The following is a 19947-nucleotide window of genomic DNA, read 5'->3' as shown; positions in this document are numbered from 1 at the left end:
TCGCTGTGCGCAGATGACTTGAAAAAGGCCAAATTACCCCTGCACTATTTTAGCAGTTTCAAAAGGAAGTTTTAAGGGAAATCTATATTTTTAAAAAGCAAACTCGTTTTTCTGATAGCCATATTTGATTTGCTAGGTGAAGTATAGTTCATATGTATTTTGCATTAATAGGCCTTTTATGCAGTAGGGATTATAAAAATATAAAATTCTCTTTCTTTGATTGCTTATAAATCTTCACATAAATTCTGGTTTTCCTTTTTTTTAATTGTCTTCAATTGTCTCTTTGAAAGAAGTGACAGAGTAATGGATTGCTTATAAGATATCTGTTGATGCAAAGTTATTATATACATGCTCATATGTGTTTAAACATGTATGTGAGATGCTACAAATAGAAGATTTTTACCTGTTAAGGGAGGAGGAGAAAAAAATGATAATAGACGTGACCATGGGCGTATGACCCTGTGTTATTTGAGAAATTAAAAGAGAACTATTTATGTACATAATTACTTATTTACGTACTCATGGCTTGTGAGTAGACAGTGGAAACAGAAATGCAGGTGGGGAGAATGGAAAAATTGGACTGGAAATGGAATAGGAGAACAAGGGCTTATCGTCAGTTTTTGCTCGCGACCTGTGCTTTTAATCTTATGATACCAAGTGTAGTAGAAAAGTAAGATAATGTACAGTTGTGATGTGAGTCTTAGGTTGAAAATTGTGACATTTAAATAAAAAATTTTCCTGTTTCCTTATATCCAAATATTTCCTATTGAGGAAAATTTGGGTTATTTAAAAGTCCTTACTGAAAGGTCCTTAATTACTGAGAGACAGTCCTACTTTCCTCTCAGTTCTGCCCACGAATACTGCTTTGGGAGCCCCCCCCCCCCCAAATCTTACAAAATAGTGTAGGTTGCTGGTGTTTCCAGCAATGCGCTATACACTGACCTGGCGCACCCAGCCCCTTTCCTGAAATGCTCTCTTAAGGGCTCACGCCATGCACTGCTCTTGCCCTCCCTCACGGAGCTGGGGGACCATCCCCCTGGCACTTCTGGGAATTAGCACAAGCCTTCCACCGAATTGGCACCGCCACTCCGTTCTTCCTGGGAGGACTCTGTTATGGCCCCTAACATTCGATTGTTTGACAGGTGCCAACCGTGCCTGCAGGCACACTGTCCCTTTACCTCACTGAGCCCTCACAGCCCCGTGAGGGCGACACTGTTATCATCATTCCTGTTTTATAGACGAGGAAACCGGGCGCAGAATTCCAGAAAGTGTAACCTCCCCAGGGTCACAGCTGCTAAATACTGGAGATTAAGTCTGAGCCTAGGCAACCTAACTCCATATGGAAAATGTCATATATGAAAATATATCATTTTAATTTTTATTTACTCTTCTTTTTTGTTGTTCCAATTGCAATTCTGGTGTCAGTGGCTGTTGTGTTTGAAAACTCCACAGCAGGGCAGCCCAGTAACCGAAGTGTGCCAGTTCAAACCCTCACCTTCACGACGCACTGAAGGGAGTGGGTGGCAGAAAACAGGAGTAATGGAATCAAAGTATCTCTGTTAATTCTCTTAAACATGTGAGCATATCCATGTGTGCACAGTTTTACTTTTGATTCTTATAGGCACAGAATATTTATATATGAGCTGCTATTGTAAACTTTTCACAGAAATACATTTCACTTCTTCCGTAAGAATTTCAAACCCCTGAGATAAATTTAGTCTCTGATCTTTACAAATAAAAATATTACTAAAAAAAAGTAAAAGAAAGTAAATAAAAGGAAAAAAGTGTATTTTGTGTAGCACTCAATAATTATAAAATTCTTTTACATGTATCATATTATATAATCCACATAATTGTTTGGTTATTCCAATTTTTCGGATGAGAGAGCTATAGTCAAAGACAGGAACTGACTTCTTCAGAGGTGGAGCCAGGATTCAAGTGCATATTTGTCTTATAATAAGTTAATATGTTAAATATCTGCTTGAATCACCCAGGGACAAATAATGAAACTGAAAGGTAGTGTTATTGTCTAATTTCAAAAGGAAGAAGTGGTCCCATGAAGACGATTAGCTGGTTCATCATGGGAGAGGAAGTTTGAATGTGGTGCCCGGAATCCTTTGGCTTCTCTGCATGCTTGCTGCCCGGGGTGGAGAATAACTACTTTAACGGTTCATTATTTTATTGGCACAAGTTTTTGGTGGGGAGAAGAGAGAGAGTAAGACAGCAATTGTTTTTCAGTTTCAAAGAATAAGGGAAAAGACATATTTTATTCTTTGAAAATGCAGTACAACTTAAACAGGATTTTGTTCCTTTTTCTTTACTTTCATATAGACTTAAACCCAGCGTTATTGCATTGTGTAGCTGGTCGATACAGGCCTGATTTCAGCTGAGAGGGCAGTTGACTGCCTGAAACAAAAAGATAACACTTGTATTCAGACAATTAATCTAGTGGAGTTAAAGCTATTAAGGATTGTTTTTATTTTGCATGTGAGTTCAGAACTGAGCCACTTAGACTTACCTTACCGTAGTAAAACCTAAGAGACGTAAGACTCTACCTAAATATTCATGACTACCTTGAATAACGTTTTTACATTCTGAAACTTTGTTTTACAGCTGTGTGAGTTCTCTATTATCAATATTAATAAACAGAGGTATCTCCTATCTTAACTAGGCCACTTGCAGGAAAGGACAGCAGCCGTCCTCTGCAGTGCAAGGAGCAGATAGGGCGAGAGGAAGAGGAGGAATTGCGGCCACTTAAAGTTTTTATGTCTACCAGTCCTCCAATGTAAGAATGTTAAAAAGTAAATACTTATGAGTTGTGTCTCCTCTTGAATTAATTCAGACACCTGTAAAAGTAGAAGTCTGTTTTAGTTATGGCATAATTAATCCATGTTATGGTGAATAAGGAACTTTATTTTGTTCTTTTTACTTTGAGCGGTAAACAGGAGAATTTGAGAACTACAGTATTATATAAAAGTTTTAAGGATGATTTCTTTGACAGTGATTTTCAAACATGGCTGAGTGTTGATAGCATTTGGAGAACTTTGTGTTTAATACAGATTCTCAGGTTCTGTTCTGGAAGTTCTGATTCATTGAGTCTTGGATAGACTCTTAAAGTCTGTATTATTTTTCAAGTTCTACAGGATTTTGATTGACAGCCAGGCTCATTAGATTTAGCCCACTTTTGAACTACAAAGCAGGCCTTCCTTGTTGGAAGAAATAGCCACTATTAAAAGAGGAAGTTCTGATCTTTTAGAAAATATTACTTTTTTCTGAATCCATTTACCTTCTTTTTTTGGTTTTTGAATTTACCCTATTTCATTGATTCTAAAGTGTACATTTTTAAATGAAGTCTCTGAAATTGAAATGTTTTTAATAATCAATGGCCTGTCACAGTGGCGACTGAGACATGATTACGTGAAAACCTACTGATAACCTGGCAAGATCACTGAGTGCCAGCATCAGACCATCTTAGATTTCATGAGGCAAAGAATTTCACATTTGTCTTAGTTTCAATTTTCGAGTCAGTACTAAAACTAGATTTTAATTTCCAATGTAGCAAATGTTAGCAGTTCATCTCTCCTATGAAGGAAGTAGTCTTGACTTCGGGCCAGCCAAACCCTGCAGAAATCTCTCCTTAGTCATCTGTTGCAGGAAGTGTATAGAACCTTCCTGTCCAGCACAAGGGCAGTCTCTCAACGGCTGGCTGAGAAGCCTGTCTCTAACCCCGTGGACGGGCTGTGCTAATGAGCCTTGCAGAACCAGAAACCATCCCGCTTCATGCCTCTCAGCTCTGCCCCTAGCTCTTCCATGTGCAGCTACAGGGAGTCAGCAAGAAGGACCAGCTCTGCTCCCAGCATGCACCTGGACCTTTTCATTTCTACAGGTGTGCTTGGATAGATAACATTTATACCAGATTTCAGAAGAAATAGTTGCTACCTCAAGACAATCCTCTACAAGTTCAATAATGTATTGGCTGCTCTTATCTGATGTCACCTCTAATTATAGATTGAACTAAATGTAGCAGTAAATTGTCGAATAGTTAATAGAATAAAAATTAATCTTGCTTAACAAAAAGGAAAATAATCAGTGGGTGAGGTTGTGATATAGTATTAATGATTTCTCCGGGCTTTTGTTTGTTTGTTTTGCAGTTTCAAATGGGCCAGATCTTGGTTTCAGTCAGTTTCACTGCCAAACTAGCCATCACTTAGAAGTTAGTGAAAGAAGAAAGGCCTCACTCTTGGACTTTCACTGCCTCTTTAAACCTAAACCGAATTTAGTGTGCTTACTAAGGCAGTTACATTTGTTTAAGTATCTTTTCTTGTATTTTTCCAGCATTCAGAGAAAAACCTGACTGTCCGCCCAGTCAGGCCCAAGCAGCCCTTCAAGACGCCCCACCTGGCCAGTACTCCTATAAGAAATCAATAAGGAACCTGTTCAAAAACATTCCTTTTGTCCTTCTATTGATCTCTTATGGTAAGTGTTTCCTTTTATCCTCTTTGATGTCTGTATAAACCTTTGAGCATTGTAGATTCTTTTCATATTTTTGCAGTGGCTTGAGCTTTAATTACTGAGGATTGTTAGCTCTACAAAAATAGTAATAAGAGTCCTAAACTTAAATTTTGAACTCAAAGCAAAAAAACTTCAGGATGCATTTTCTTACATGTTTTTAAAATAAATAGATCTCAAATAGGGAAGTATTGTCTTCTTTTGTGGGTTCTCATGGGTATTTTAGGTCCTTTCTGAACTATAGTTACTGGCTGCTGTGAACATGTGGCAAATGCCACCAATTCTTTTGTTTGACCTGTGTAGACCGATGTCGATCCTGACTACTTGATTCAAACCAGACATTAAGGAGGTCACCGTGACCAGTTCTAACTTTAAAAAATTCTCATCCTTCCAGATCTTTTAGGATGGCTGGCAGATACTCATCTTCACTCTGTAGCTTTGACTACAGACACCAACGCACTTGGTTTGCTTCAGAGATTTCTGACAGTTTATTCTTTGTTTCTTACATCAGTACTGTTGTATCAGCCACCAGCACCCCCTATATCTGTCTTACTTGCCTTCAGAAATGGCTCTCTGCTGTCTTCTTGACATTTTGCGGGAGGGCATACCCTAGTATATAACTGCTTTATAGCTTGTAACAAATTATGCCCTGACTTAAACTCTCAGTCTTTTACCAGGATTAATTCCTTTATATTTTACTGGAAATAGTTAAATGCAAAGGTATTACATTTAATCTAACGGATATTTATGTACCCACCATCACTCAACTTGAACACCTATCGTCACTTCGTCATTCTTACTCTATCTCCTCTCCTTTTTCCCTGGAATATTTTAAAGCAAATCCCAGGTGTTACAGCATCTTATTGTTAAATACTTCAGCATATCAAGTTCCTTTTCTTAATTTTGCTCTTTACCTCCACTGGTTAGCTTAAATCTAAAGCTACTAATTAGGAAGTAGAGTGGTTCACTATTATCTGTTAGAGCAAATTCGTTTCTTTAGCCTGTCATTTAAGGTGGCTTTTCTCCAGTCTTCGTTTATCTCTTACTGTTTCTCAATACAAAATTCTCTTTCAGCCAAGTTTATAACCAATCTTCTGTCTCACGCACTCACAAATCTGCCTCCACATGCACTTGTATACTGTTAATTCTGGTCTCTAATTGTGTGCCAGTATTTCTTGTACTGGAAATGTGCTCCTTTTTTCCCAAGCAGTTCTACCAGAGCTAGCTTCCCAGTTACCTCACTCATTGTTCATTTTGTTATTTATTCATGTATTGATATCAACAATGGTGCTCTAGATGCTGTGTGAGCTAGGAAGAAGAATGATACACGATTTCTGTTCTGAAGTAACTATAATTCAATTGGGGAGATAGTAGAAACATCCTAAAAACAAACAGCAGTGTAAGGGATATTTATCAAAAGGTAACAGCTTGCGCCCTGGCTGGCATAGCTCAGTGGATTGAGTGCGGGCTTCAAACCAAAGTGTCACAGGTTCGATCCCCAGTCAGGGCACATGCCTGGGTTGCAGGGCACAGCCCCCAGCAACTGCACGTTGATGTTTCTCTCTCTCTCTCTTTCTCCCTCCCTTCCTCTCTAAAAATAAATAAATAAAATCTTTAAAAAAAAGACATCCTCTTCTCTTAAAAAAAAAAAAGGTAACAACACAAGAGAAGTTGCATAGCAAGTGTGTGCTAAAGGCACACACTTCCATGATCACCAAAGCGGAAAGTAGGAAACGTCACTTTTGCTCCCTTTAAAGACATATGGCCATTCCGTTAAGTGCCTGGAAAGAGAAAACTAGAATACTTGTCAACAACTGTAACGACTAGATGGGGATCGGGGTTACCTCTGGGGAAGAACAGGAGAGAAGGGTGAGATTAGGGCAGGTCTGAAAATGAAATCTGAAGCAAAGATGGCAAAGTGTTTGTGTTTGAAAAAGCTGGGTGAAGAGCAAGAGTGTTTGCTAAGTTATTCTCTGTACTATTTTGTATGCTTGAAATATTTAGTAAGAAAAAGAGAGAGAAATAATAAACTTAAGTTTCAACTAAGTTAAGGGACTCACTTGAAGTCACACATCGTGTGCAAGGAAAAACCAGGACTCAAGCCTCGTCAGGCTTCCTGATAACCAGCTGTTTTTATTTTTCTCTTTTTAAGCATTCTTAATTAATCTTGTCTTACTAATTGCTGTGCAAGTCTTGCTGCAGGGGTGAGATCTCCGAGGCAGGGTTTCTGTCTTGCACTGTAATGCTGAGTAGCTCGAGGGCTCTGTGGGTGCTCAATGACCAAGCTGTGGCTTCATTGCCGTCCACAGTGTTGTGTGTGGGGATTATGGTTTGTGGTTGTGGTATATCAGTGTGTACGTAACAATAGAGAATGCACTGATAGGATGTTCCTGTCATAATCTCTAGTAAGTTAAGTGTTAATTGTATCAGTCCACATCCTGAAAGGGAATGGCAGGAGTTCTTCATTTTTTCTGTCAAATGAGAAATATATTATTGTATTTTGCCAAGTATAATGCACCCCTGTGTATAATGCACACCCACATTTTCATCCCAAACGTTCAGGGAAAAATCTTTTGTTTAAATTTTCTAATTCAATTTTTTATTCATTTATATTTAGATACTTGTTCTTTGCATTATAAGGGAATTTTAGCATTTATTTTGAACATATTATGGTACAAGAAATTTCATGTAACAAACAATTACAGAACACAAGAAAAGATAGAAGGTATTTCAGGTATTACCCATGTATAATGTGCATCCTTATTTTTCCCTAAAGAAGTGGGGCAAAAATGTGCATTATACATGGCAAAATATGGCGTATTTTCACAATTGTCATAGAGAACTCCATAGCACTTTATGAATTAGTAAATGGTACATTTACAGTTTTCTACTTATTATTGTAGGTATCATGACTGGAGCATTTTATTCAGTTTCAACGTTATTAAATCAGATGATACTGACATATCATGAGGTAAGCTTCTGACTATATTGTGTTGCTTGGCTGGCCAAGAATTTTTCTTTAGCAGTGGTATTCCGGTTGGATGACCCTAAGATTAAAGGTTTAGGACCTTGTTGCTGTAAATGATTTATATTTGTTTTAATTGAGAATACATTTGCCCTGGCTGGCGTAGCTCAGTGGATTGAGTGCGGGCTGTGAACCAAAGTATCGCAGGTTCAATTCCCAGTCAGGGCACATGCCTGGGTTTCAGGCCACAGCCCCTTGCAACCACACATTGATGTCTCTCTCTCTCTCTCTCTCTCTTTCTCCCTCCCTCCCTTCCCTCTCTAAAAATAAATAAATAAAATCTTTAAAAAGAGAGAGTACATTTAATGCAGTTTGTAAAACATACAAAATGGAAAGCAGAAAATATTATAGCTTTGACAATGCCTGTTTTCTTTTTATTCTTTAAAAAAATGTATTTTATTCCCACGTGAGGACATGCCCACTGATGTTAGAGAGAGGGCAAGGGAGGGAGGGAGAGGGAGAGAAACATCAGCGTGAGAGAGAAGCATCAATGGCCCCTCCTGCACGCACCCTGACTGCAGCCCAGGCATGTGACCTGACCGGGAATCGAACCCATGACCTTTCGGTTTACAGGACGACACACTAACCAACTGAGCCACACCAGTCAGGGCTCTACTATTCTTTTTTAAAGAAACTTTGTGATTGGTTATATGGAAAAAGACAAAAATTTTAAGGAAAACTAACACAAGCATAAAGAAGTAAATATCAAGCTCCAACTTCTCTTCGCCTTTGAAAGGAGAGAGCGGTTGTAATATGTAAAGGCTGTCAGATTAACCTCCTTTTCAGCATCTGTGACTGACTTAAGAATTCTAACTAAAATCATTGTACTTCTTCTTGTGGAGAGTCAAGAAAATTTTCCTTTAAAAAAATTTATCGATTGATTTTTAGAGAGAGAGAGAGAGAGAGAGAGAGATGAGAAACATTGATCTACAGTCCCACTTATTTACACACTCATGGTTTCTTCTTGCGTGTGCCCTGACCTGGGACTGAACCTTGATCTTGGTGTACTGGGTCAACCCTCCAACTAACTGAAATATCTGGCCAGGGCAAGAGAAGTTTCTTTTTGATGTCTCCATATTTTAGGGTATTTCCCCCTGATTTTAGAGTACAATAGAATGTCCTTTATATGTGCTTTACCTTCCCCCGTCCCCATCCTAAAACACATACTGAATCTTCCTGTTATATTGTATGCTTGACCATATCTAATTAATTCCATTGGCTGTGTGAAGGTATGAGAACGTGAAGGATGTCTTTGAATTAGAAGTGTCTGATTAACTTCTCATAAAAATTCTTTTAAGGGAGAAGAGATGAATGCTGGGAAGATTGGGCTAACACTAGTGGTAGCCGGAATGGTGGGCTCCATTCTTTGCGGCTTATGGCTGGATTATACCAAAACATACAGGTAAGCAAAAGTAGATAAATGTATGGTGTGCAATCCAGGGTATTTTGGTTGTAAAGAAAGCTTTGCTTTTTACTTAAAAAAATGTTAAAAGTGTTATTACTACCAGACTCGGATTCTAGGCACGCTTAGGTTCCTTTCTCTTCTGAACATTTGTATAGCCTGTATCTTGTCTTACTCTGTTGGTCATATTTGTTCAACTTTGAGGACTTGCATACATTATGAACCTCGTTCACCTCCAGCAACACTCTTACATACCACTTCTATTCTAAAAAAAAGTCCTTTCTGAGAAACATTTAACTCTGACAGAAATTTTTTGCTGCTCTGTTGTGAGTTTAAAAACAAGTAAAAAGTTGTTCTTTACAATCAGATTATTATTATTGAACCTAAGTATTATTGTGGCAAAAAGTTTTGACTAACGTGCCCTCAACTGTAGCACCACTTAACTATAATACGACACATAATACGAGAACACTACTAATCGTATGTCTGTGTGAAGTCAGCAAAATGCGAATACAGAAGAAAAAGTGAGTAGCACCACCTGGAGGCTGAAAGGGGCTTCAGAGGCAGCGGCGGTTGTGCTGGGCCTTAAAAAACATCGCTACAGTTTTTTTAATAGACAGAAACTTTCCATCTGCTTCGGAGGAATGCATGAAGGAATGAATGAAACTGAGGTGAATAAATGGAACGAATAAAATGTGCAACTGTGTCCTATGCACGTTCAAGGCCCAAGATATGTTGAATACCTTCATCTAAACCCTTTCAAACTGCCTCTGACCTTGAAGTCCCCGAGGTAGTTCTCCTGTGATTGAAGGTAGTGTTGCTGCAGCTTCACCATCATGCAACGGTGCTAGAGTGAAACCCACTGAATTTATAGATGAAGGGGGTGTGTAAAGGGTTAAATTTATTAACAGTTTTTGATCCACTGTGTAATCAGAAGACTTGAGAGGCGTTGAGACGTGTTCTTTGTGGCCCTGGCTGACTTCTCAGGCTAGCTGCGGCTGCGCACCGCACTCTCAGCTAGGAACTGTGGCGAGCGGCGTACGGTCGCTGTCCTTAAGGCACTTGTGGTCTAAATGCGAAAAACAAGGTGTTCATGTGTGAAGAATTAAATATAACATTATGGACTAAAATAGTTGTCATAATTCCAATAGGCGTCAAGTGCCACTTACGTGTATAGCAAAATAATAAGGGAACTCAGAAGAAAGAAACAACAGTATGCGCTTCAATGGTTAGGGAAAGCATTTTAGAAAAGGTGGAATTTAGTCTGAGTCCTGAAATACAGATAGGGAACCATCCCCTTTGGAGACATAAAAATGGTTTTATCCGTGTGAATATTCCTCCCTGTGTGAGCAGGAGACGTGGCGTGGGCTTTGTTGTTGGCCGCTGTCAAAGTTTAAGCTTGGAGCCCATGCTTTGGTGGAAATATGTTGCATAGATAACGGAAACCTAATCTTGAAAACCACAGTATTTATTGCTGTGTGGACAGAGCAGTAGCTGACCACATGATTTTTATGTTTCTGACATAATCCTAATAGTTTTTTGTTTTGTTCTAGACAGACTACTCTGTTAGTTTACATTCTGTCTTTCTGTGGAATGATCACATTTACCTTCACCCTGGACCTCGGACACATCGTCCTCGTGTTTGTCACCGCAGGGGTGCTTGGGTAAGCGTCGGTGTGCTTTAAGGGGATGGTGGGGTGAGGTTGTGATTCTGAAGTGCTATTACCGTATGTTTTTAATTTTTCAAGTTCATCCAAGGCTTCTTTAACACTTTAAACTCTAAAAGATTCACCGTGTGCATATAAATGTATAATTCTCTAGAAATACAAAAAAAATTTAAATTATTTTTTAAATAATATTTTTTAAAATTTAAATAATTTAAAATTATTTTTTGGTTTATGTGGGTGAAAAACGGATAAGCCTTACTTAGTCCCAGTAACTTTATTTAGTTAGAAAGGCAACTGATTCGGAAAACTAGCAGTACATTTTTCTCAGAAAAAAAATTAGAAGTTGTTTTCCTTCTCAGTTCTCGTGACCTTGGACTGCCTGATGAACGATGGTGCCTTACTTGCTTGCATACATCAACTTCAGAACATTCCCTTATTTGATCATTAGAATAGGTCTGAGAAGTAGATTGATCGCCTCAGTATGTGTTACCGTCCTTCTGCTCATTTTGTAACTCTGGGTTTATTTTCCTAGTTTCTTCATGACTGGTTACCTCCCCTTGGGCTTTGAATTTGCTGTTGAAATCACTTACCCTGAATCTGAGGGCACTTCTTCGGGTCTTCTTAATGCTGCTGCGCAGGTAACCCTCTGTTGCCCCTCTGCCTGAGATGATTTGTTCACCGAATACTCTAGCGGATAATGAGTTTGCCCTAGATTTTGTTTTGAAATTCCACCTTTCAATGGATATTTCTAGAAGCCAAATCAAATGAATACAAGAGCTAAGGAAAGTTCCGGGGAAAACATATTTCTTTTTAAAAAGCGGCCCTGGCTGGTGTGGCTGCAGTGCATTGAGCACCGGCCTGCCGACTGAAAGGTCACTGGTTGGATTCCCAGTCAGGGCACATGCCTGGATTTCGGGTCAGATCCGTGGTTGGGGGTGTTGCAATCAACCAATCAATGTTTCTCTCCCTCTCTTTCTCCCTACCTTCCCCTCTCTAAAAATAAATAAACAAAATCCTTTTTTAAAAGTGAACTTCATAAAGTAATTCTCTTATTTTATTTTAGATATTTGGAATTTTGTTCACACTGGCTCAAGGAAAGCTCACATCAGACTACAGCCCTAAGGCAGGAAACATTTTCCTCTCTGTTTGGATGTTTGTGGGGATCATTTTAACAGGTACACATGCATGTTGATTCCGAATGGCTTGGCAGGACTCAAGGAGAAGATGAGATAAAAAGCAGGATATTACTTGTTTCCTTTCAGTGATATGAATCTGTTCGTTTATCTTTCGGGTTTCAAATTCAATACGATTGCTAGGCATAGAAAACAAAGCTGCTGTAACAAAAGGCAGTCAGGAGCTGGAGTGGGCGATACCCGGCCTTAAGTGCTGATTCTGTTACTCCCTGGCTGCGTGACTTTAGACAAGCGACTCAAACTTTCAGATCCTCCTTTCCTCCCTTGCGATAGGGTGTTTAAAAGCCTGACTTAGAGGGCTGTCCGTGAGGGTCAGCGAAGGTGATCCAGGAAAAGCTCCGAGCACAGTGTCTGAGGCCGAGGACACGCCTCCTCGCGTTAGCTGTTGCCCTGTGGGCCGAAGTCAGAGGGCAGCGGAGGGACGGGTGCTGGGCGTGGTTAGCCAGTTCTCGCACTTCTCGGGTGTAATCAGAGTAGACGTGAGCAGGAGCGTGAATCGTGCCCGACCTCTAGAGGAAAAGCCTGTTGAAGAACTCGCGTCCATCGTTTGTCCAGGCACGCAGTGCGAAACTGGGCTTAGAGGCGCGATGTGTCCGGTAGTGCTCTCTGGCCCAGCCTGGCTCCTGCTGTAATTCTCACTTCATTCATTTCTTTCTGCCCTCCTTGACCAACACGAGAGACAGAATCCGTCAGAAAGACGTGAATGAAGGCTTCTTTTCATGGTCATTGAGTGCCTGTTCATTCGTTTGGAAGCCCCCCACATGGAATCTTACCAGCAGTCAGCAGGCACATTGGAAATACACAGCCAGCGAAGGCCGCTGTCCGTCACCCACCATGTTGAACGACAGCGACTGCCCCGCGCCCTCCAAGGAAAACATCCTGCAGGAGCATCTGAGCTGTAGCCTCCTGACAGATGTGGTCAGTTGGGTTCAGATAAACTCAGAAAAATTACCTGAAGAAACAAAAGCACATCCTACTTTGAGGGAGCCTTTCCCCTGTTCTCTTCAGTTAGTAAAGTAAAACATACAAAACTGTGAGACATGTAATACAGTAACCGTCATAGGTAATTCCACATTGGTTCTGAACCTCCAGGGAAGTAACATTTGCCTATTTATTTAATAGACACTATTCGTGCTATTGTGGACCCGGAAAAGAGAGCCGTTTTGAGCTCTGTGTTCACCTTATTTGTATGGTCAGATGAACAAATGTCAATTCCAATATTTTCAAGTCTAGAAAATTAATGAAGTGAATAAAGAGCTTTAAAATAGCTTTACATCGATGCTTCTGCCATCTAAAAATGCTAAGTCATTTGTCTCACATATTGCGAGTATTTTGCTGAGAGAGTGTGATGGATTTTATGTCCAGCGCTCATTTGCGAGGACAGGAAAGAGGGCTGGGAAGTTCCTGAGGTGTGGTGAAGGCGGCGCCTTTTCTTTCTGCATTTTCCCCCCCGAGGGTTGCTGGGCGTTCCTGCTCTGACCCAGGAATCAGCATTTGGGTGCAGTGCACTTTGCTTTCCAGCAGTGACAGCTGTCTGTACAGCGCGTTATCTGTCTGTAGTCCATTTCCATCCATTGAAAACAGTAGGCGATAATGCCATTCATCATGTTTCTAAATTCTATAATTAGCATTAATGATAGAGAAATACATTTTCTTCCTATTAAAAAAGTACGTGAGTAGCCTCTTTGATCTGGCAAATCATACACCACTGCAGAGCTGCTCATCAGTGGCGATCACTGCTGAATTTAAAGCTCGTGTTTTAACATCTCCTGCTTTTAAATGTGATCTCGTTACACGCCAGCACCCGTTTCTTCAAAGTCATCTAAATGCATTTAGAAAAGCCATGTTTACGTGTCCAGTTACTCAGCATAAATATCTGAATTTCTAGACCACTGGCATCAGCAACAGAGCAGAATCATAGGGGCAGTGCAGATTTCATAGGCTAACTTTTACAACACCAATTTTACTTTCATCTTTTATTTTCACTTTGCTTTATGACTGCTTAGGTTAGTTAACTACCCACAAGCTTTTAGCTCCATTTCTTATTTTACACTCTCGTTGAGCAGTCTGTGGCACTAACTACCACTTATGCTAGTAACTCCAAAGCTGTGTCTCCACATCGTAATTAAAGTGCCAATGGCTGAAGATAAAGAGAGAATCTTAAAAGAAGCAAGAGAGAAGCAATCGGTTACCTACAGGGGAGTTTCCATAAGAGTGTCAGCTTATTTCTTAAAAGAAACTTTGCAGGCTAGAAGGGATTGGCAAGAAATATTCAAAGTTGTGAAAAGCAGGGACCTACAGCCAAGATTGCTCTACCCAGCAAAGCTGTCATTTAGAATGGAAGGGCAGATAAAGAGCTTCTCAGACAAGAGAAAACTAACTAAAGGAGTTCATCATCACCAAACCATTATTATATGAAATGTTAAAGGGACTTATTTAAGAAAAAGAAGATCAAAACCATGACCAATAAAATGGTAATAAATACATATGCATCAACAATTGAATCTAAAAAAAAAAAAACAACCCTAAGCAAACAAGAATGGAGACAGAATCATGGATAGAGATTCTCTCTTTCACGGTTGCCGGATGGGAGGTGGGGCAATGGGTGTAGAGGTGAGGGGATGAAGAAGTACAAACAGGTAGTTACGGAATAGCCATGGGGATGTAAAGGACAGTGTAGGAAAGGGAGTAGCCAAAGAACTTATACATATGCATGACTTAAGGACATGAACAATGGTGTGGGGATGGCCCAGGGAGTGGGGGGTGCTGGGTGGAGGGGAGCAATGGGGGAAGAATTGGGACAACTAATAGGATACTCAATAAAATATAATTTTAAAAAGAACTTTGTAAACACTAAAAAACCATCTGTGCCTCTGGACCCTGACCGCTTGCACGCTTCAGACCATGTCCAATCCTGCATTTATCTCTGGACCTGGATGCTCCGTGGTGTGTTGTGCTCAGCCCGTCCAGGACTGAACTCACCATCTTCCCACCACACGGGTTCCTCCTGGGTTTCTAGTTTCAGAGACTAGGACCACTGTCCATATCCATTCACTTGCCCAAACGAGAAAATTCAAAAGTCACTGTTTTCTTTCTCTTCTTCTGTCTTCATATTCTCTGTGTGTGTTTGTGTTATTGAGCATTTAAGCGGCATTTTACCTGCTTTATGGCCATTTTTCATATTCTATCAAACCACCAACTCTTACTGGTTCTGTTCTAAAGGATCTCCGAAGCATGTCCCTTTGTTTACATTTCTCAGACAGGCGACTCACACCAGCTCCCAGAAGAATTAAAGCCTCTTAACTGACCTTCCTGCCTCTAGTCTTGTTGCCAATAGCTACCCTCCACGTAGCTGCCAGATTGAGCTCCCTAATATATAGCCCTGTTACTACTCCCAAAGTTCGTGCATGTGCCAGACGCTTCAAAAGGCCAATGTTCAAATTGTTGGAGTTTGCAGTAAGGAAAGGTTCCTTGACGGAGAAGGCGCCAGCTGGAGAAGATGAGGGTGGGGGACCTTAGAGCTGCCACAACGCCATCTTAAGAGAGCCCAGAAGTCAGGCTGCCTTCAGTCAAGAGGAGGGAGAGTGGGTGGGGCAAAGAGTGACTGGCCACCCCAGACACCCGGGGGCCAGCAGGGATTCTGGGAAGAGCCAGGAATCTCTACATCTCTGTTCCCTGTCTGTTGCTCTTGAGGCTCCTGAAAATCTTTGATAAACGATTATTATTTTGTACACACATCCTCACCTCCTCTGAGAGTCACCCCCTGGCAAGGGGCCATTCTTCCAAAAACTCAAGCCTCAAGCAGAATGTCTGTAATGATTAGCAAATCTATAGGAGCAGGTATTTGCCTGAAGGCTGTGGGGAAATGCAGGCCAGAGGTAAGGTAGAGACTGAGGGCCAGCGTTTCACTCTGTCACTGTCACAGGCCGACAGTGTCCTCCCCTCTCAGGTGCAGTGTCAACAATACCTGCCAGCCCAACCTCTTCTCCAGGCCTCCCTCAGTGACCCCTGGCGACCTTCGTGCCAGGAACAGGCTGTGGGCTTCCTGTCCCCACGTCTTCGCATAGACTGCATTCGCCGGCCCAGGTGTCTCCCTCTCTCCTCTCCTGTGCTGGACAAGCTCCTACTCATTGTTCAAGTTTCAATCCAAATATGTCTCCTCTGGAAAGCCATCCCCAATTTCCTTTGGCTAACACAGCATTTTTTCCTCCCATGCTCCCACTCCCCCACATGCAAAGCTGAGGTATTGCAGTTACTGTAATTGTTACAATTGTTTGCGAGTCAGTATTTCCCTAGATTGGAGGGTGAGTTAGGGAAGGAACTGCACTGTTCATCTTTATATCCTTATTTCCTAGCATCCTGCATTTGCTCACTGACTAATGACTTCCTAATTAAGCTAATGGCTTAGGGAGGTACTATTATCTTTTTCAGACTACATGGATGCTGTTGTATACCATGGCACTGTGCGTGCTACATTTGATGACACCAAAAAAGACTTAGCAGCGCTTAGAGAAAAGTATGTTCGTGAACACCCTGTGGTAACTCTCTTGATGCTTCTCTGTTTCAGCATTAATCAAGTCCGATCTGAGAAGACACAATATAAATATAGGAATTACAAATGGCAATATTAAAGCTGTAAGTACTAAATATTTTTATGATCATGCTGTTGAGAAATGTGTGCATGGAATAAGTGTGAAACCAATCTATCTGCTCAGCTCGATTTTGATTCCTGAGCCCACTACTATTGATCCATCACCATGGCATCGGCAGACGCTGTGAATGTTCTTTATCTTCTGATTCTTTCTACAGGTCCCGGTTGAGAGTCCCACAGAGCAAGAATCAAAAACTGCTATGCTGTTCGAGCAGTCAGAATCAGCGATTTGAGGTGGAAGGGGGCGGTAGTGTCACGTGGTAATGAGCACATTATCACGGTTTTTAGGTGATGGGAGAGGAACACTCACTTGTACTGTGTGGCCCCGAAATGCAGTCCCTGTTTTTGGTTCATTGTTAACTTAAGCAATATTTTATTTAGAGTGCTTTTGTTTACATCATCTTAACACTACCGTTTACCTAACAAGTGTCCCATTTTTCATCTCAGATGGTCGACCTGAAAGTAAGCTTCTTGACATTTATTTGTCAAAAGGACATGGTTTTCCTTTTGTAGAAAACGGAAGCCTCCATGGCTTTCTCTCATGATCGCGTGGATGTCTGATCCCGTTCAGTCACCTAAGAGCATGGTTTGTTTGTAAAAATGTCCGGGAGAACCACATGCACCGTGTGCTCCTGACCCGCTCCCTGTGCCCCCGTGGGAGCCCCCCCACCCCGACCTCCATGCGATGCGGTGTGGCGACACGCTGCTTCCGGTCCATCAGGGTCGGCGCTGGGACGGGGCTTCCAGACAGCTGCTATGACTGGCCTGTCTCTAGTATTCTTGTTACAACACGCTTTGTAACAGGTATGGTCAGTGTCCATAGAAACCATTCAGTGCGGTCAGCTCCAGTCTCCTGTCTGATGAGGCCGAGGAGCCAGACACGCCGTGATCCTGAGTTCTCTGCTGTGCCTTCCTTCATGGCAGACGTGGTAGCACTGTTTTTTTCACTCCAGTGAGACAGAAAAATTTTGTACCTGTTGGCTTTTTCACTTGTCCCCTTTTTTTTTTTTTTTGGTGCAGTATATAACTTTCTAGTAGGAAAATGCCATGCTCTGTGTTACTGGCTTTTCCATCACTCCTTGTGTCACATCGTATACTTTCACCTTGAAGATTCCTGAGATAAGGAACTCTCCGCTCCGCCTGGGTGTTCCGACTCCGTGGGGACCTCTTCAAGTGCTGTGCGTCCTCATTCTCCCGTGTCATTTTTGTGACCCTTCTCCTCTGAGAACTACGGCCCCGGGCGCGTGCTCCCTCCGTGTGTCGAGAGAGGGGCCCCTTGTCCTCACCGCAGACTGCACAGTGTCCACACTACAGGGACAGTCCACTCTGTCACACGCTCAGGGTACGCAGACCAGGACCAAATGTGTCTCCACAGTGCCTACCTCTGCCTGCTGTTTACAGTGCGAATTTAAATGTTGTTGGCGTTCTGACTCTCGGAGCTGATGTGGGAATATGGTCTTCAGAGTAATGACGTTTGAACAGCCGTAGTACTTATGTGATGTCCACACTCACAGCAAGAGCCAATCAGGGACACCCTTGGTGCCTCGGAAGGGAGTGACACCTCTGATCTGGGCACAGCGCTCCATTGCTTCTCCCTGAAACTCGGCATCCTCTGTCATCAACCCGACAGCCCCTCACGTGGAAGCTTCCCCGGGGGCTGTGTCATCAGAACAACTTTGCTGGGAACCGTGAGCTCCAGGTCCACACCCTGGATCTGTTTCTAGCTATCCCTGTCACTTTCTGGGCAGCATTTCCTTCCTCCATAGAAGGAAGGAATGCGTTCAGTGTGACCTCAAAGGTCTTTATAAAATTTTAGATGCCATTCATCTGGGGTGGACCAAATCACGGCACCAGAAGAACTCAAATACAGTGGAGACGGTCCCTAGGCAATTGGGATAAACCACTGTGGTCATTACTCTGTGGACATAGGGAGTTTAAAATCTGCTTTTAGCCTTTTAATTCAGTTGCTGATAGCTCAGGCAGAGTATGCTGACTCATTACCTTCCTTAGCTGTTGATGGCACAGGTTTTATGGCCAAAAATATATTTTAAGGTCCCTCCTGTAAATGATTGTTTTTATTTTTAAACTGCCAGTGTTGTTTAACATAATCATGTAGTTGTTGAATTCCTGAGGTTTGGAACAAATTACAGATAAAAATTGGAATACTTTGTTTTGAAAGCGTATGTATATATACGTCATGGGTATTTTTCCTTGTTGATCAATAAAAGAATGAAATATGATATGATAAAATGCAAAATGAATTGATAATTTTTCTGTATTCTTAGTTAAAGTTGTCTGTGATATGTCAGACAAGAACGTCATATAATTCTGTGTCGTATCTTTGGGAAATGGAGTTGAGTAACTGACACTTGTAAAAATTTTAACCAAATGATTCCAGAAAGAAACCGGATGCTTTCAACAGCTGTTGCATTGATAAATGTTGCAAATGCAGCTTTTGCTTTTTGGGAATGTGGGGAAATGTCTTTAAAACTCTGTCATGTGTAAACTCAGAGTATTGTTGGGAGAATCTTGGTCTACCTTAAGTCATTCTTCATGTTCTAATTTTTAAAAAGATTTTATATATTTATTTTTAGAGAGAAGGGAAGGTAGGGAGAAAGAGAGGGAAACATCAATGTGTGGTTGCCTCTCACACACCCCCTACTGGGGACATGGCCCACAACCCAGGCATGTGCCCTGACTGGGAATCAAACCAGTGACCCTTCACTGCAGTCTGGTGCTCAGTCCACTGAGCCACACCAGCCAGAGCTCATGTTCTTATGTTTTGCTCTTTGTAATATTTATCTGTATGCTTGTCCTTCAGTATTTCAAACTTGAAATAAATTTATTTTTTTAACATCAATTTTGTATGGCTTTTTTTTTTTTTTAATTTAAGTTCTGATACTTAGGTACACTGGGGAGTGGAAAGGGATTGTAAGATTCCGGCATGGGCGGAGGCAGGAGCGAAGTGGTGTGTGGAACTAAACCAGCACAGTGGCGAGGGCGTACGCCTCTCCTTGCCTTGATGCCTGTCTCCTCACTGGGCAGATGGGCTGCCCCCGCTGAGCCACCGGGGGACACTATCCCCTAAGCTTCAGACTTCATCTTTTTCTCCTGGTGGCGTGTGCCCACGTGGTACCTTACATCGTGCGGGGTGTGTCCTTTTTCCTCAAGGCCTTGCTGATTAATGTGATAAAACCAATCTACTCATTTCTTCATTAAGACAGAGCATGATAAATGTTCTGGCTTCCACCGGCAGGACTGGGTAGTTTGTTAAAGAGGCCGAAGAGAAGAGAATTGGTAGCTGCAAGAGAAGACGCTACCTCTTAGGTACCTGGGAGCTGTAAGAAAAGGTCACTGCCCTCTTGTCACACCATTTTAATTATAATTCGTGTGATACTTGGAGGCGAGGTTTCTAGCTCTGTTAATTTTATACAGAGCAAAACGTTCAGGCAAAGACATCAAACTGAAATGTAAAATGATACATACACTTTTATCTATAA

General features: G+C 41.5%; 1 protein-coding gene across 1 annotated transcript in view; it reads left to right on the top strand.

Annotated features, from left to right (window-relative positions):
- Nucleotides 1-19301, top strand: part of FLVCR1 (FLVCR heme transporter 1) — a 28039-nt gene extending 8738 nt beyond the window's left edge. Inside the window, exons 3-10 of the mRNA XM_045838552.1 lie at nucleotides 4336-4476; nucleotides 7413-7480; nucleotides 8833-8936; nucleotides 10490-10600; nucleotides 11136-11241; nucleotides 11667-11778; nucleotides 16364-16431; nucleotides 16606-19301. Coding sequence (XP_045694508.1) covers nucleotides 4336-4476; nucleotides 7413-7480; nucleotides 8833-8936; nucleotides 10490-10600; nucleotides 11136-11241; nucleotides 11667-11778; nucleotides 16364-16431; nucleotides 16606-16680 — 785 coding nt within the window. The 3' untranslated portion in view covers nucleotides 16681-19301. The remainder of the gene's footprint in view (nucleotides 1-4335; nucleotides 4477-7412; nucleotides 7481-8832; nucleotides 8937-10489; nucleotides 10601-11135; nucleotides 11242-11666; nucleotides 11779-16363; nucleotides 16432-16605) is intronic.
- The last annotated feature ends 646 nt before the right edge of the window (nucleotides 19302-19947 follow it).

This window comes from Phyllostomus hastatus, unplaced genomic scaffold (genome assembly GCF_019186645.2).
Source record: "Phyllostomus hastatus isolate PE091 unplaced genomic scaffold, TTU_PhHast_1.1 phas_contig_283, whole genome shotgun sequence".
Classification (NCBI taxonomy): domain Eukaryota; kingdom Metazoa; phylum Chordata; class Mammalia; order Chiroptera; family Phyllostomidae; genus Phyllostomus; species Phyllostomus hastatus.
Note: the sequence above shows the minus strand (reverse complement) of the source record. Positions and strands in the feature narration are given on the sequence as shown.